The sequence below is a fragment of the Pogona vitticeps genome, chromosome 1 (assembly GCF_051106095.1).
Source record: "Pogona vitticeps strain Pit_001003342236 chromosome 1, PviZW2.1, whole genome shotgun sequence".
Taxonomy (NCBI): Eukaryota; Metazoa; Chordata; class Lepidosauria; order Squamata; family Agamidae; genus Pogona; species Pogona vitticeps.
The window spans coordinates 241407334-241423294 of NC_135783.1; the positions used below are offsets into that span (position 1 = coordinate 241407334).

Below are 15961 nucleotides of genomic sequence, written 5' to 3' on the forward strand. Positions count from 1 at the left end.
TTTTGTTTTTAATACTCTAGAGTGGTCCTCACATGACCAGATAGGCGGGATATAAATAAAATAAAATAAATAAATAAATAAATAATAGCATGTTGCTTGTTAAAGAAAACAGATCAGATGAGAATGTAAAGCCATTTTATTGTAGAAAGGATATAGTTCATAATCCTACTGACTCCATTGTTGCAGCACACTAGTGACAAATGTAACTTGATGGGAACGCTATACACCAGATTTATAAATATGGAGACACAACATGTGGCACTTAATTTCTCCCATTAAATGTACCATTTCAAGTTGTGAGCAATGCTCATGGACCCAATAATATTCTTTGCAGAAACGTAGGTGCAATGTCATGTGAAGAGACCACCAGTAACACAGTAGGTCCTTTCCTCCTCCCCCCCCCCAGTGACAGCATTTTTGTGCAGCCCAAAGAAGAGCTCTGGAGAGCTTCTCAGAATTTAGGGGATACGCAGGTGGCTGTAGCAGGGAGCTGGCTAGTCCCCTCCAGTTCTACTTAAAGGGGAAATTCCATTTGTGTCAGCACTCCACTAGATCCTGGGAAAGAGATTTCTCTGTCTCACTAAACACATCATTATATTGTTGTCATCATCATCATCACCAGTCTACCTCTACTCCCTGCATCTTCCTTCTCTTGTGAAACACTGTAAAGCAAAGTAAAGTGTGCTGCTTATAGTTTTACTGACTAAAAACAAGATGGCCCCTTGGTTCCATTGCCTATCTTCTTACAACAGGAAGAGGAGAAGGGTTTTCATCATCATTAGCCCTGCTTCCTTCTCCACTTGTCAGATCTTCCTGCTGATCACTGACTGAACTTGATTGTTCTTCCCTACTCCCAGTCTGTTCTTCAGCAGCAGAATCCTGATGTTTCTCAGTCACAACAAGCTCTCCGTCTCTTTTTGCTGTGGGAGCTCTGAAGGTGACATCGTAAAAAACCAGGTAGCCATCATTGAACATGTAGAGTTTCTGGTCATTGGGGTTATAATTCAAACTCTGCACAGTAGGAAGAGGTTTTTCTATAAGAATCTGGATGTTGCGTTCCCGAGAATTACTGGTGTCGTACATGTAATGGATCTCATCATGAGTTGAATTTTTTCTCTTGGTGCCATACAAGACGCCACAGATCATAAAGCTATTGCTGAGACTATCCTTAGTCTGTGAAGTAATCCAAGGTGTTCCCACTTCCAAGGTTTCAGGGTCTATTTTCTTAATGACTAGTTTTCCATTGCTCATTGTAGTTGCATAAATCATCCATAGACCTTTTTCATCCCCAGCCAGATCTATGTCTTGATATTTGACACCCTGATAGGAGAACCAGTTATTGAAAGAGGCAGGGTCTGGGTCTTCCAAATCTTCACGTGAAATCCGCATACTAAATGGGTCTGCCTTGCATAGGGCTCTGCTATCCAAACAGTTGTAAAAAAAGGTGCCATTGAAGAAAACCACTCCTGCCCCTTGTCCACAGCCATCACACACTGTTTGTGAATTAATATTAAGGGTGTACTCCCGTATGGGAGTATAAAGGAGCAATTTCTTAAATGAGGCATATAGGCGGTACTTCTCCAAAGTACGCTCATCTTGGTTCATTGGGAAAACCCAATAATAGTCCTTAAATTTAGTCCCCAGAGCAAAATCTTTTCCCCAGGATCCTGCTTTGAACTTCATACCCTTCCAGTTGAGCTTCACAAGCTGTGGATTACCAACCTTCAGCAGCCCATCATGGTCACATTTACCTGCAGAAGAACAAGGAGTGAGTTCATTAATTTTATTACATCTGAACAACTAGATTCCACTTCTCAGAAAGGGTTTGAAAAGGAAGAATTACAGTTCTCATTCTGTCATGGCTGTTTGAAAAGTTCCCAAGCCTTTTAGGGTATAAGGAATCTTCCCAGGGCCCACCATGCTAATCCTGAAAGCCTTTTGAGAGAGTTGCAGAGTTATTCTGCTTTGTTCAGGAGAAGATGACTGAAAAAGATCTTAAGGTTCTCCAAAAGTCTTCCTTTGCAGGCAGGGCCTCTATTTTTCTTGTGTCTCATAAAATATCCAGGAGAAACTGCCTCTTCTGGACCCACAGCAGTGAAGAATACTACACTGAGTTGTGTTGGGAGGGGGTGCTTTGCTCTGTGCATTGGGACACTTTGGGGTGATGTTCCTCCTGTACGGACCATGAGAATCAACCCAAGATATGCTTTGCTGACAAACAAACAAACAAACCCTTCTGCATTCACCCTGGCTGGTGGGGGAAAGCACCTCAGATCCCTTTGGAGAATCTTTGGGTTCTGAGAATTAAAACACCCATGGCTGCTACCACCAAGGAGCTCTCTCATCATGTCCCAGACAACTGGAGGCAGAGACGATAAGGGGAGTCCTGGATGGCTGTGCAGGCCAGATCAGCTCCAGGACCTGCTAAGGCACACAGAAATGAAATCTTCCCTTTTCTGTGGAGGAATAGTGAGATCACTATAATCAGGAAAGCAGGCCCGCTTGAGTTCTGGTTAGCCCATCTGGACAGAAACTGGCTCCACCCACCCAACCCTCCTGGCCTGAGCCTGCCCACTGGCTTAGTTCCTCCCCTCTTCTGTTTTTCTTAGAGGTTTGTAGCAAGTGTGGGAACGAGGAGGCTGGGTCCTTGTGGGAGATGGGAATTTTCCAGGGCTGACTCCTGGAGGTTCTGGGTAGGGAAAGACTGAATCACAAAGAAGGACAATACTGAAGACTCCTAGCCTGCAATTTGCAAGATTCTGGGAATGGTTTATCCTACTGTGATTTCCTTATTTGTGTTCTTTGCAGGACATTGTTTGGAAGACATTTCCAATGTATTGAAATATTAGCACAGTGTGGATTAACAGATGGAATTTTATTCTTTTGTTAGGTTGTTGTAAACTCTTTTCTTTAAAGCTGTTCCAGAAATATTATAATATTTCTGTTTATCAGCTCCAGATTGCAGGCTCTAGAGTGTTTAAAACACCTACAAATTTAGCAACATTAATAATATACATATAAGTATTATGAACATTGAAGAGAATGGAGGAAATCCTTTAAAAAGAAAGGCCTTCACATGCTTCCTTAATAGTTCTAACATTAGTCTTGAGTACGCCTCTTTTGGAAAGCTTATTTATGGAGGTCTCCTTCTAACTCATGGAGGATATTGTCTTTTTTAAATGAAATCAGAGCAAGTCCTCCTCAGCCGATCTTAGGAAGTGGGGGGGCTCATATGGGGAAGAAAATGGCCCATATTTAAAACTGGACACCAAAGGCTTTAGTTGGGCCTATATAACAATCACTGGAAGGACAGATCCTGAAGCTGAGGCTCCAGTACTTTGGCCATCTCATGAGAAGAGAAGACTCCCTGGAAAGGACCTTGATGTTGGGAAAGTGTGAAGGCAAGAGGAGAAGGGGACGACAGAGGATGAGATGGTTGGACAATGTCACCAAAGCTACCAACATGAATTTGACACAACTCCGGGAGGCAGTGGGAGATAGGAGGGCCTGGCATGCTCTGGTCCATGGGGTCACGAAGAGTCAGACATGACTAAACAACAACATATAACAATCAGCAACCAGGGCACTCCATCAGTCTGGCCTCTTTAAGGAAGCCATCCTTAACTGCATTCCACCCTGGCTTCTAGACCCTCCTCAAGGTCAATCCCATACAGAACAGTTGAAAATAATATGCAGCTGTACCTAGCATAGAAGAATAATATACCTATAGGTAGAGGTAGGTGCTCTAACAGCATAGTTATGGCAAGGGCAAGCTGTTCTTTGTATTTTCTGCCTTCCTCTGACATAGTTCCCGATATTCTGAGGAATTAACTACCCTCCTTTTTGTGCACATCTCCTTTTCCAGCTATTTCCTTGGCATGTGGCAAGCAAGCATAAGGATCAAAATAACGTTTCTATCCATGATAGAGTCCCTATAGTAAAGCCCAATTACTTTTGTTTAACCTTAAGCTAGCTTCTTTCAGATCCACACCTAGAACCTTGCACATTTTCCTTTTAAAATGCTGTAGTTTGGCCAACTATGGATATGTCAAATATGATTTCTTTAAATAAGTCACTAGATGTTAGAAGAGACCAAGCTTGCTTCAGGCTGATTCCTGGGCTGTCTAGTGTTACCTGTGCAGATACCTCCAAATGCTGATACTTTGAATGGTAATACTCACCAATGGATGATGGACCTGACACAGCAGGAGTACCCGAGGAAAGAGCAATTGCTTCCTCACATTCCTGTAGCTTTTGCCGGAGAGCCATGATCTCACGTTGTGCTGTAATTATGTTGTTCTTGTCAGATTTTTCCATTGTTGTTACTACAGTGTGCATCGTATTGATCTGAAACATGAGATGGTGAGAGCGGGATTGTCAACCCTCTGACAGAAAAGGTTGATTCCACCAATCCTCTTTGCCCACCTGGAGAATGGAAACCACTAAGGGCCGAGATGCTTCCCCCTTCCCCTGCAGCCCTCCCATCTGGCCATCTACTGTAATTGGCTTGGAGGGATCTGTGGGCAGGTGTGTTAGGGAGGACCGGAAGAAGAAATCTTATTTCCTAATGTCACCTGTCTGACATGCAATGGAACCCCTTAAAAGAGTGAAGAAAACACAAAGAGCCAAAAAAGTGTGGGGAAGGGAGGATCTCATAAGATGCGGCGGTAATTTCCCACCACCCTCAGACTAGCAAAAAACTTCTGGCTTTTAAATACTTCTTTTAAATAAACACAAAAACCAGTTTGCTTGTCCGAAGACCTCTAAGGGTTCCAGGGCAACATTATTTCCACACCTGCTCTACAGAAGGTATAGCGTTAGAGAGAATTGCTGGAAGGAAGGGGGCTTATGTTTAACGCTGGTACTAAGCTCTACTACCTGATTCAGCCCTGTTTTGTCAAGTGCCATAAGAGATAGGAAGTGGCCTTAGAAGAGGTCAAACTCTTTGTCCATTTAGTTCTGTGTGATTTCTAGGCTATAAGGCCAGTGTGCCTCTGGCTCTTCCATCACCTGAGGAAACAGCCCCCCCTTCCCATAGCTGTCATCCACTCTTTGTCTCACTCTGAGACTGAGGTGCAGGGCAGCCAGACTATGTCTTTTTTTTTAAGGATGGACAAGATTTATTTAGAGCAGCACTTGTTAAACATTAGGTGCAGAAGCATTTCTAGTTTTTTTTGTAGGCAATCTTCAGGCTTTCAGTTTAGTGGATCAAGTGTGCAGATTACAGCATTCAGTAAGCTTATTATCAAGTTTTTTCCCCTTTTTATTTTGATCATTATATGTTACAATCCTCAGGTCACATAACAAAAAAGAAATAAGAAACAATTACTGTACCTATAAATACAGTTACCCTCCCAATAAGGCAGCCAGACTATGTTGAGAACAGCACTGTGTGTGAGGGCACCCCATCAAGAGGGACAAGATAGTAGGCCTTGCTCCAGCAGCTCCTCCAAGCAAGGTATTTGGAGTCTGGCTAGCTTTTGAGCACTGTACACCAACTCAGTAGGAAATGGCTATTCAGAACACAGCCATGCCCCTCCCAGGGGACCCGAGGTGGCCACTTCCCAACTGTGGCATTTGCCACATCTGGAGAACAGCTAGCCCTGCTCTTGGGACAGTGGTGGGGATCTTTCAGACAGGAAGTTGGAGATTCTCTACCCTTAGCATTTCACTGGAACCTGATTCTGCTGACGAGGAAGGCCAGCTTTGTCTTGGACACAGATACTTCCCTCTACTAGCTCCAATATTTATTTTTAAATGGAGCTCCCAGGATTTGAACTTGGGACCTTCTATGTGCAAAGTACATCCTTAGCATGGAACTGAGACTTCTCCTGTGCCACACATTTTGATCTGACTGTAAACAGTGGTATTGAGAGGAGTGTACAAATAGTTTTGTACTATTTGGAGTACATGTGTTAGAACAACGTCCACCTGTTTTGCAAATGAGTTATTTTTAACTATTTATAATATTTTTACCCCACCTTTCTCCTTAAAAAGGACCCAAGGCATCTTACATCTTTAAAAAACTGCATTTAAAGCTAGACCAAAATTGATTGCCAGTCATCTGCTCCAAAATTTGGATTGTCTCCACCTGGAGTGGATTGTTACTAAGCTTAAAAAAATAGGCAAATAAAAAGTATACTAAAGCCATACTCGTGTACTTATTGCCTATTAGCATCAGTAGAGCCACTCAAACATCATTACTAGAAAGAATTAGCCATTACCTTTGTGATCAAATCACTGATCATTTCCTTAGTGGCATCTGTCGTTGCATTCTTGCTTATATTGTGTGCCAAAGACACCACGGTGTGAATATCACTGATTAGCCTCTGAAAGTTCAGGTCAACATGGGTGCCAAATGCCTTCACGTATTTCACGCGTACATTCAAATCCGTCAGGTTTGTTTTAGTGGTAGACAAACGTGCCTGGTTGTTGTAAATCTAAAAACCAAGGAGACAAATGTGTAGATCAGTTAAGCTTAAGAGTTTCTCCACCTGTTTCTGCCACGTTGATGCATAACAATGAATTGGCTAGGATAGCTGTGACCGTATCTTGTAGCCATGTCAAAAGTTAGTTTTTGCACTGTGGGCGATATTGAGAGAATCTTCATGAAGGTCATATTTGAGGGAAAGGAATTACAAAGATTTTAAATAAACAAATAATGTAATGTCAAGATATGTTTTTGCATCCCTTGGAAAACAGATAAGGAAACTTGATCTAGAAGGAAAATGCTAAGAAAATCATGGAGTTAAAGGCACTTGGGGCAAGCTTGTTTACAAATTAAGTCCTTTGGTGCAAAGATATTAATTACAATGAGCATAGGATGGATTCTTGGCAATCAGCAAATCTGGAAAGAAAAACATTTTTTTTTTGCCCAGTGTTCACCCATAGTAATAAAATGTGGATTGCAAGACCAAATGAAGATCTGATTGGATACCCTCACTGAAAAGGGAATTGACAATTCTGGAAAAATTAGTAGCTTTACTAAAAAGGAGAATCAGACCTTAATGCAGTATTTTAAAGATAAGCTAGTGGGGATTTTTGGGAGGCATCATGAGCATGTCACTTTGGAACACAGAAACAAAAAATATAGATTGGACAGATGTCAACATCTCATGTATTCAGAAGTTTCATACCACTTCTATGAGTTGAATGTGCTTCACTTTTTGGTGTATGTCAAAATAATGGCTTGAAATGTTAGTATAGTGCTATTCCTGGATATGAGTCCTAGTCTGTTCGGCTCAAATGGTGAATAATGTGTTGCTTGTTACACACCTATAGGAGCTAAACATATGAAGTACATTCCTAATTCGTGCTAGCTACAATTGTTATTTTAAAGTTTTTCCACTCGCCTGGTGAAATCATAAGGTATCATGAATATATGATACAGACACCCATTTGTATGTTATATATTTTTAAGAAATGAGTACAAGCATTGGCTCATTGATGCAGAGGAAAACATAAAAATATTAGTTACATTAATACAATGTATTAATATGTTGGTGTATGAGCTCCTTCCTTTGTTAAAATGGGGACAACGTCAGTGTAAGGGAAACAAACAGCCCTCCCCATTATGAAATTAGCAAAATCAGTGGGAGCTGGTGCACTCTGATCATGGCTAGGCATGAAGTGCCCACCATCACTGAGAGGCAAACAATATTGGAAAGGAACCTTTGTGCATTTTTGTAGGGCTTCAGGAGGCCGTGGTGTAGTTGTGAATTGGAAAGTGCAAATGCTCATCATGATAGTCCCTCTAGCTATTTGTGGTTAGGTCCACATGATTACAGTTGAAAGCATGTTGAGGTTCGAGGTGACTGAGGCACTCTTTAGCATTTGTGAAGCCAGACGTCAAAAGAATCCAGTGTTTAGGCCCTGAAGACCAGTCACCAAACCAAGGAAGGTAATTTGCATACTCCCAGAGGGGAGAGAGACTTCTGCTGCAACACTAATTGGCTTTAATTTGTGAAAGTAATTGCTTCTAATCCTGAGCTGTCTTTAATTGCTGTTTGTGCCTTAAGTTTAGCTGTAATTCTCACTACATCTGGGGTGGGGACTAGATGCTTTTAGCAACAATATATTCTTGTGCAAACACCCATGTATGAAATACAAACACACAGAGACACATACACAGAGTTAACACAACTGCATGGATTTTGGAACTTTCCTTGGGTGGGTGGCCAGGATGTGTGCCTGTATGTCAAGATTTACCAGTACCCTTCTGTCTGACCTGGGCATAAAGGCATCCTTACCATGTTCAGCTGGTCCTGCAGATAATTAGTCAGGTTGTAGTAGTCGCTCTGCAGTCGCTCCACACTGCGTGCAGGGAAGTAGGTGTGAGCTATTTCCATGCTGCAAATACACTGTCCGCTTCCGTCCCTCACACCTATTACTCTCTCAACATGGCCACCATCAACTATGAGCTGGTAAGGTAGCTAGAAAATAGGGAGAAAGCATAATTGAAGGAAGCCCTTTTGCTTTTCCTGCAGGCCCGGCATAGAAATGCTGTACAACTTCTTTCTACTGGCCTGGATCTGGAAAGGTGCTGCCAGCCTTGGAACAGCGCTGGCCATTTGATATGACTTGTATTGTGAGGGGGAACCACCTTTTTTCCTCATTGTAATTCATATCTTTCTAATGACAAGGTCTGGAGTTCGCTTTCATAAATTCCTGGAGCACTTTACGTTCTGAGAAACTTGCTCCTCCGGATACTTCTCAGCCTTGGAGGGGGAGAAGCCAGGCTCACAGGTGCCTTGAACTCTATAGTTCTATTTGCCTGTTTTTACTATCAAAGTGAGACAGGTGGTGGCAGTGGAAGTGGAGATCGAAGTGTCAACAAACTAGGGACAGAATGTGAACTGAAAAAGAAAGCAGGCTCTGAGAGAGAATATGAGGCCACCACAATCAATCCACTACCATCTCCAAACTAGTACAAAGTGCCACAAGCAGGAACGAGGAAGAGATGTCCATGCGGAGCCAACAGCTGGAGGGTGGAATTTCACCTACGGAATACATACAGTTCAAGACAGAATACATATTACATGCTTATAAGTACTGTAGCATTTGCAAAATGGTATTCACATCTGCCACAGCCTGTCTTGAAAGATAGGCTTAAAAAGCCAATGCCCATTTACAACTGGAATACATAAATTCTGAGGAAGAGGTTCATAACTAAGAGCCCAGGATGACAGTAACACAATTCTGTCTTTGAAAGTGTATTTGAGCCCTGGAACAACCAGCAGAAATAAAAATGAAAAGAGCATGGAGAAACACATTTTAGCTGGTTGGGGTGACAGTACACCATGTTTCCATGTGTTACAAAGCATAATGTTTGGATTCATGCTTCTTCTTACATAACCTATGCCCTTTATGCTTTGGAAAGCATGATGGAAGGGCTGCTTACCCTAAAGGACATAACAACCTAAAAACAGACACAACATAGGCAATGTAAGAAGTGAGGAGTGAAAATGAAGATGTGGCTGTAGAAGGGAAGAGAATTTTATTATTTCAGTTTCATACCCATAGATTTAGTAGTCATAAAAGAGGTTTTGGAAGACTTCAGACCATGTTGGAGCCATTTTTCAAAATTATTTTATTTTTAAACTAGAACCCTGAGATTTATATTAAAAATTAAGTAATTTGTTGTGAGTAGCAGAACTGAATAGAGATCACAGTCCTTCCACACGAAAATCTCCTTACTCCAAGGTTTCTTAATTTTTTAAAAGTTTGAGCCGAATCCTATTACTTATACTGTATACACCTGGATGGGTCAAACGGCATTAAGTTGCAGCAGCAAATTGCCCCTGGTTAAGAAGTTGATGTTTGTATTTCATGTTGTATAGCAGTCTGATGACTTGCACAACAAGGAATGCAAGTGTTAACTCCTTAACTAGGGGCAATTTCCTGCCACAGGTTACACCATTTGACTTTACAGCTGCATATGTAAATAATGATTTATGGCCTACAATGTTTTGTGATTGCTTTCGTTAAACAACTGAGACCCAGAAACCACTGTTGATGATCTACTAGAAACCAACTGGGACTAGTAGTAGACACACATGTACTTTCTGACTACCCCTTTCATAATGTACTAGAAGCAGGAGGTTGTCTCTTCATCAGAAATATTAGTTTTGAGGGAGGATCTGAAAGAAGAGCTATTGTCTCCTGGAGACAATTTGGAAGGTATAACTACAACCCCAGGTGCCCTTATTAGGGTGTAAATCCCACTGGAATAAATTTTTGGATGATCAGATTACAAGTATTAAAGGTCAACCTAATCAATTATTTTGTTCTCTGAAGACTCTTCTAAATGGAGCCAAAGTTCCATTCCCATTTCTCTTGCTTGGTCATGAAGGAATGCAAGAGTTTGTGTCCAAACTTCCCTTTTCAAGTCACTTCTCTTCTCTTTAAGAAATCGTCTTCTATTTAGGAAATCTTTAAGAAATATTTTAAAAATATTTAAGGATGCCACTTCTCTGCTGGAGCTTCTCTTCTGGAGCTTCTTTTTAAAATTAAAACTGAAAGCTTCTGACTGGTAGGCTTTAATCAGAAATCAGCTTTAAATGGGGAGTGCTATAGCGCTACACTGTGTCCTAGAGAATAAATTAATGCTAAGAATTAATCTTAATTTCAGTAGAAATGAAAAGGTATGAAAAATCACTAAAAGGATCACTGTGGCAAGTAAGATGAGGTGAATGTTATTTGGATAGTGGGGAAAATACCACTAACATCAGTACATTATGGAGAATAAATGCTTTGTCTGAAAGAGCCCAATGTCACGCTTAGGGTTTCAAAGATAGAGGCTCCCTCCGTTATTCTTCTTTTTTATTTAATGTCTGAGAAAAGTTAAATGATGTGCTTGACCTTACTAAATCTTTATTTTGTTAGTCCTCAGATGAGTGGGCACAGATAGATAGGCCCATCTTCTTGTTCAGTTTAACTTGATTTAGACAAATGGCATTCGATGTTTCATCAGTAGCTTTTTCCCTGTTGGAACCAAGTGTACAGCTCTTATTTTCCTTATTTTCAATTATTCCTTTGTATCCCAGTGACCATTGAGTTTTGAGCCATGCCTGGGCAGATTTTTTTAAACAAGATTATATGCCGTCAGAGCCCTGAGGTTTGATCAGTCAACCCGTTATTGAACTTGCCCTCTACAATCTCTGTGGAACCCACCCAAGTTTGGCCAGAAACTGACACCCTCTCTTGAAGTTTGGTACTCACAAAAGAAGCCACAGAGAGCAGCTGCAGCAGAATCACCGTCATCCTTGCTGGTGAGGCATATGGTACTTGCACTGTAGTCTTTATATGCTTTATAATGGAAAGGCTGGTGGGCAGAAAAACAAGGTGATCTGGACTGGCATTTCCTCAGGGCTCAACTGGACATGATGTTATTACCTTTCATCTTGTTCCTCTAAGTGTATTTCATCTTGTTCACATGTGCATGTACCCTCCTCCACGAATAATTAAGTTTGATCACAGAAAAATCAATGGAAGAATGAAGGTGTCTGCCATGTGGGCTGTAGATGGTCATTTCATATCTCTCCTAACATCTTTAAAAAAATGAGAAAAAAGAAAGATAAAATGCCAACTAATGCTCTATTTTTAAACAGGGCTAACCAATATGAATCAGCAAAGAAGTATCCACCCTCCACCCACCCCAATTTCTGTCCTAATACAAGAGTTTAAGCATTAAGCGTTCAATCAGAAAGGACTGGATATAAAGGAGATACCAATTCTCCATTGCACACTGCATCCGAGGTCCAGAAAAAAACACATATGCCATACATAACAAATCCATGTACAACTGAAAATAGCAGCTTCAGGATAACTGGAAACAACCACTAAATGAAAATAAAATGGCCCTCATTTCTGAAGGCATAGCAAGAATAAACATGGCCTGTATATCAGATTTCAGCTGAACCAATTTATATTGGGGACAAAGAAAAGGTTAATATATGCAGGACATTGAGCCAGGAGTTGAAGGTATCATGGAGAATGCTTGCCCTGAACTGGCAGCAGCATAACAAACGAACTGCATTGGCAGCAGAACTCTCAATCAGAGGAGGATGGGAAGAAAGCTCCTTAGAAAATCTTGACCTGGATGAAGAAGACATCTAAACAAAGGAGAAGTGGAACGAAGAATAGCCCTGCAGCACCTGAGAGACAAGAAGATCCTGCTGCTGCAGAAACTGGATCTGAAACAGAGAAAAGGGGCAAACTTCTCAGAGTACTGAATCCTGGAAGTGACAGAACTAGCCCTTTGCAGTAGGAGAAGGGAGTGGGGAGATGGATTACGAGGAAAAGAGAAATTGTTCCTGAGAGGATGGAGGATCTTTTATTTTCTTCTCCAGTGCAGGATTCTTAAAGCTATTTGCTGCTTGGATGCAGACCCCATCATTTGACACACCATGAAAGAAATATTGGACTAGTTAATTCAAAGAGTTCACTTGCAGTTTTAAGACTAATCAGAATGAATTTCTTGATGGGAGCTTTTTTCAGTGATGGCCTTCATAATTAGATGTTGCAGGGAAGAGACAACCTGCTCAGAACAATAATGACTGCCACCAAATTGATTCTGACTTATGATGACCCTTTCCAGGGTTTTTAGTTGAACTCTTGATCTTTGACTTCACAGACAGGCAGCCAGTTTTCCAGGCTATCCTGTAAAAACTTCCCAGGCAATCTTGAAAATATAACTGGGCTGTGTTCACCAGTTTCTTAATCACTATTAATACAGATTCCTGGAACAAGAGAACAGCTCAATAAGGAGGGAAGGACCCCTATTATTCATCTACATGGTCCAAAATTATGTTGCAGGTTAACAGCTTTCAGAAAGTTAATAGAAGCCACGGAGGGTCTAGGATTAAGGAAGGGCTAAATCCCCTCCCAACTCTTGGTCCAACAGGAGGAAGTAACATTTTAGAGCTAAATGAGCAATTATTTAGGAAATGGTGACTGGAATCCTATTGGTATTTGTATAAAGTTAATTTAACTTGCAGGGACGTGGTGGTGCTGAGGATTAAACCACAGAAGCCCCTGTGCTGCAAGGTCAGAAGACCAGCAGTCATAAGATTGAATCCACATGACGGAGTGAGCTCCCATCACTTGTCCCAGCTCCTGCCAACCTAGCAGTTCGAAAGCATCTAAAAATGCATGTAGTAGATAAATAGCTACCACCTTGGTGGGAAGGTAATGTCGTTCCGTGTAGTCGTCGCACTAGCTACGTAACCATGGAAACTGTCTATGGACAAACACTGTCTCTACAGCTTGGAAACGGCGATGAGTACTGCCCCCTAGAGTCAGACACAACTGGACTAAATGTCAAGTGGAACCTTTACCTTCACTAATTTAACTTGAAGACTAATTGATAAGGTTCATGAGTTAGCCACTATCTGCTGTGGCAAGTTAGACTTTACATGAATACCAATAGGACTTTGGGCACTGCATTTTACTACAGTTTAGTTCTATTGTTATGGTTTGCGGAGTGGTGGGAGAGATAAAGCACTCTTAACTCCAGATCAGGGATAGGCAAACTGATGTTCTCTGTTGTTGTTGTCATCATTGTCGTTGTTGTTGTTGTTGTTTTGGACTGCCACATCCCATAACTCTTACCCATTAGCCAGGCTAGCTGGGGCTTAAAAGAGTTGTGGTCCGAAACATCTGGAAGACAGCAGGTTGCTAGTTCTTGACCTATATGATGCCATTGCATGAATGATGGAGAGAATATCCAACACACCAACAGCTAAGAAAGGCAGTTAAGTGTGGTTCTAAGAATTACAGACTTGTTAAACTGAACTTCTTTGGCATATTGTTCTATGGAGCAGGTATTAAAGACAAGATTATTGAACAAAAATGCATACCATTTGTAATTCAATAAGGTGTAATGGAGAGAGTGTGGGACTAGGGGTCAGGAGACCTGGATTTGACTCAACAGCCCTGAAAACTCACTGGTCAACAGCAATGGTAAACTCTGAATGCCTCACATACCTTGAAAACCCTCATAGAGTTGCCATAATTCAAAACCAATTTGGTAGTGTGTGCACTACCATGTTATTCACACTTCTAAAAAAGTATGTCTAAACTGCCTTGAATATCACCATAGAAGAAAAGCAGACTAGAAATGTGTTGAACAACATGGATGTATGAAGGCAGACATTGCCAAGACACAGAGAAAGCCATGTACTTTCTTTCATACGTGCCTCATATTTGTCCAGGCCATAATATTATTCTCCTTATTTCTTTACTCTACTGCTACATCTGTCTCTGTGATGATCTAGTTCCATAAAAGCAGAAACACATTAAAAGGAGAATTAGATTAAAAAATAAAAACAAGCTAAGGGATGAATTATTGAATTGGCCATAAGGCAGGACATGGGCAGACATGGTGCTGCCGAAGTATTTATTGTAGAGACATCGTCCATGATAGAACATTTTAACTACACCCATTCATTTGCCCAGTCAGATGATACCAGCAGCAAATGCAAAGGCAAACATTTATCAGTTGCCCATATGCAATCCAATTACACTCTAAAATGAAGTTACTGCCACTTAAAATCTCTGTATGGTATATATGTGTAACTGTGCAGGAAACAAATGTTGTGTAGTCAACATGGCTACACTCAAAGTTACAACCCTTCCATTTGCCTGGATTCTGCACGGGGTTATTACAGGTACACTTGGCAGAAGAATAATAGCTTTTTTGAGGTGTTGAAATGCATGCAGTGTCCCAGTGACTACCACGTTTCCCTGGGTCATTTGTATAGCAGAACCAAGCTCGCAACGTTAAAGCATCAAAGCTTTTTTGTTAGCCAGGACAATACTAATCATCTACTACCTTCCTCAAGCTTCCTTGTTCTCTTTGAATTTACTTGCAATCCTTGTAGCAGCTAACAAGGAACGGCATTTCATATGGAGCAATATATTATTGCAAGGAATTGTGGTAATGCAGATAGTTTGGAATGGCTTGGTCTTGAATGAGCAACTGTGATCAGTATATCTACTCAGAATCTAATCCCGATGGAGAAGCAAGCGATCATTATTTTATTGGCATGGATCCATCTATTTTGGATTCTCCTCATGGATAAGGCTATTTGTAGATGGGCGTGGTGAGTCCCTGCACTTCAAAAATAGCATTCACCATTGGTCTGATTGTAAACATGAACCCACACATGGCTTCCTAGTCTTATAGTGACTCATAGGTAAGCATGCATCTGCAATGATGTTTGATGCAGGGAAAATCTTGCAGTGGGCTGTCAAAAGCAATTTGAAATCTCTGCAACAGGTTTTTTTTTTTGACATTTTCATGGGGACTAATCATTACAAGGAGGCTACCTGGCCGAGGCTGCTTTAGAAAGCACTGTCAGTGAGAGTCTGCAGTGTTCATATGGAGGCGGATGTATCTACCTGGATTTATAAGTCTGTGGGCACTTCAGACATGGAAAAAGGAGTAGGTTACTGTAGCATTTACCCTAAGCTATGCAATAAATTATGTATTATTCATGAGTTATATGCTAATGTGATTAAGAGGTGGGGCTGAAAGAGATGTTAAAAGGTAGGGCCTGAGAGAGGAGGAGTTCAGTTGTTAGGAATCAGAGAGAGGAGAATTTGGGGTTTGAGGAGTGATTAGTCTGAGTGTAATAACTATAGGTTAATATTGAAGCTTGATGAAACTTGAAGGCTGTGCTGATGAATTGTTCCAGAAAACAACTGTAATCAATAAACTTCTTCTGTTAAAAAGTCAGTACTGAATGGACCTCCATCATTTCTAAGTAAAGTAAGTTGATAAGGAGATCAACTGGTGGCAGCGTGTGAAGAGGTGTTTTGGTTTGCCTTTGTGAGCTCTGTGTTTAGTGAGACAAACAGGGGCCATGAGGGCGAACGCCACTGTAGCGTTCTCTATTTATTAGGTCTATGGTTCATGTTATATTATGTAATGGTTTATGTTTGTTATGTAATAATGGTT

At 41.1% G+C, this 15961-nt stretch overlaps 1 protein-coding gene across 2 annotated transcripts; it reads right to left on the minus strand.

Moving 5' to 3' along the window:
* Positions 1 to 397: 397 nt before the first annotated feature.
* Positions 398 to 12003, minus strand: LOC110078229 (olfactomedin). Of its 2 annotated transcripts, none has more exons than XM_072985307.2 (5): positions 11395 to 12003; positions 8250 to 8432; positions 6225 to 6440; positions 4182 to 4347; positions 398 to 1751 (listed from the first exon to the last, which is right to left on the minus strand). In XM_072985307.2, exons 2-5 carry the CDS (start codon positions 8346 to 8348, stop codon positions 736 to 738), a joined length of 1497 nt encoding a protein of 498 aa, XP_072841408.2. In that variant the 5' UTR covers positions 8349 to 8432; positions 11395 to 12003; the 3' UTR covers positions 398 to 735. The 2 variants fall into 2 exon arrangements, with proteins under 2 accessions (XP_072841408.2, XP_072841407.2); XM_072985306.2 differs by having other exon boundaries at positions 11221 to 11574.
* Between the last annotated feature and the right edge of the window lie 3958 nt (positions 12004 to 15961).

Coding starts and splice junctions, on each gene's coding strand:
- LOC110078229 (XM_072985306.2), bottom strand. CDS start 11,262: ATGACGGTGATTCTGCTGCAGCTGCTCTCTGTGGCTTCTTTT. Junction 6,441..8,249: donor TGCAGGACCAGCTGAACATG/GTAAGGATGCCT, acceptor CTTGGTTTTTAG/ATTTACAACAACCAGGCACG. Junction 1,752..4,181: donor GTCAGGTCCATCATCCATTG/GTGAGTATTACC, acceptor GTTCTTCTGCAG/GTAAATGTGACCATGATGGG.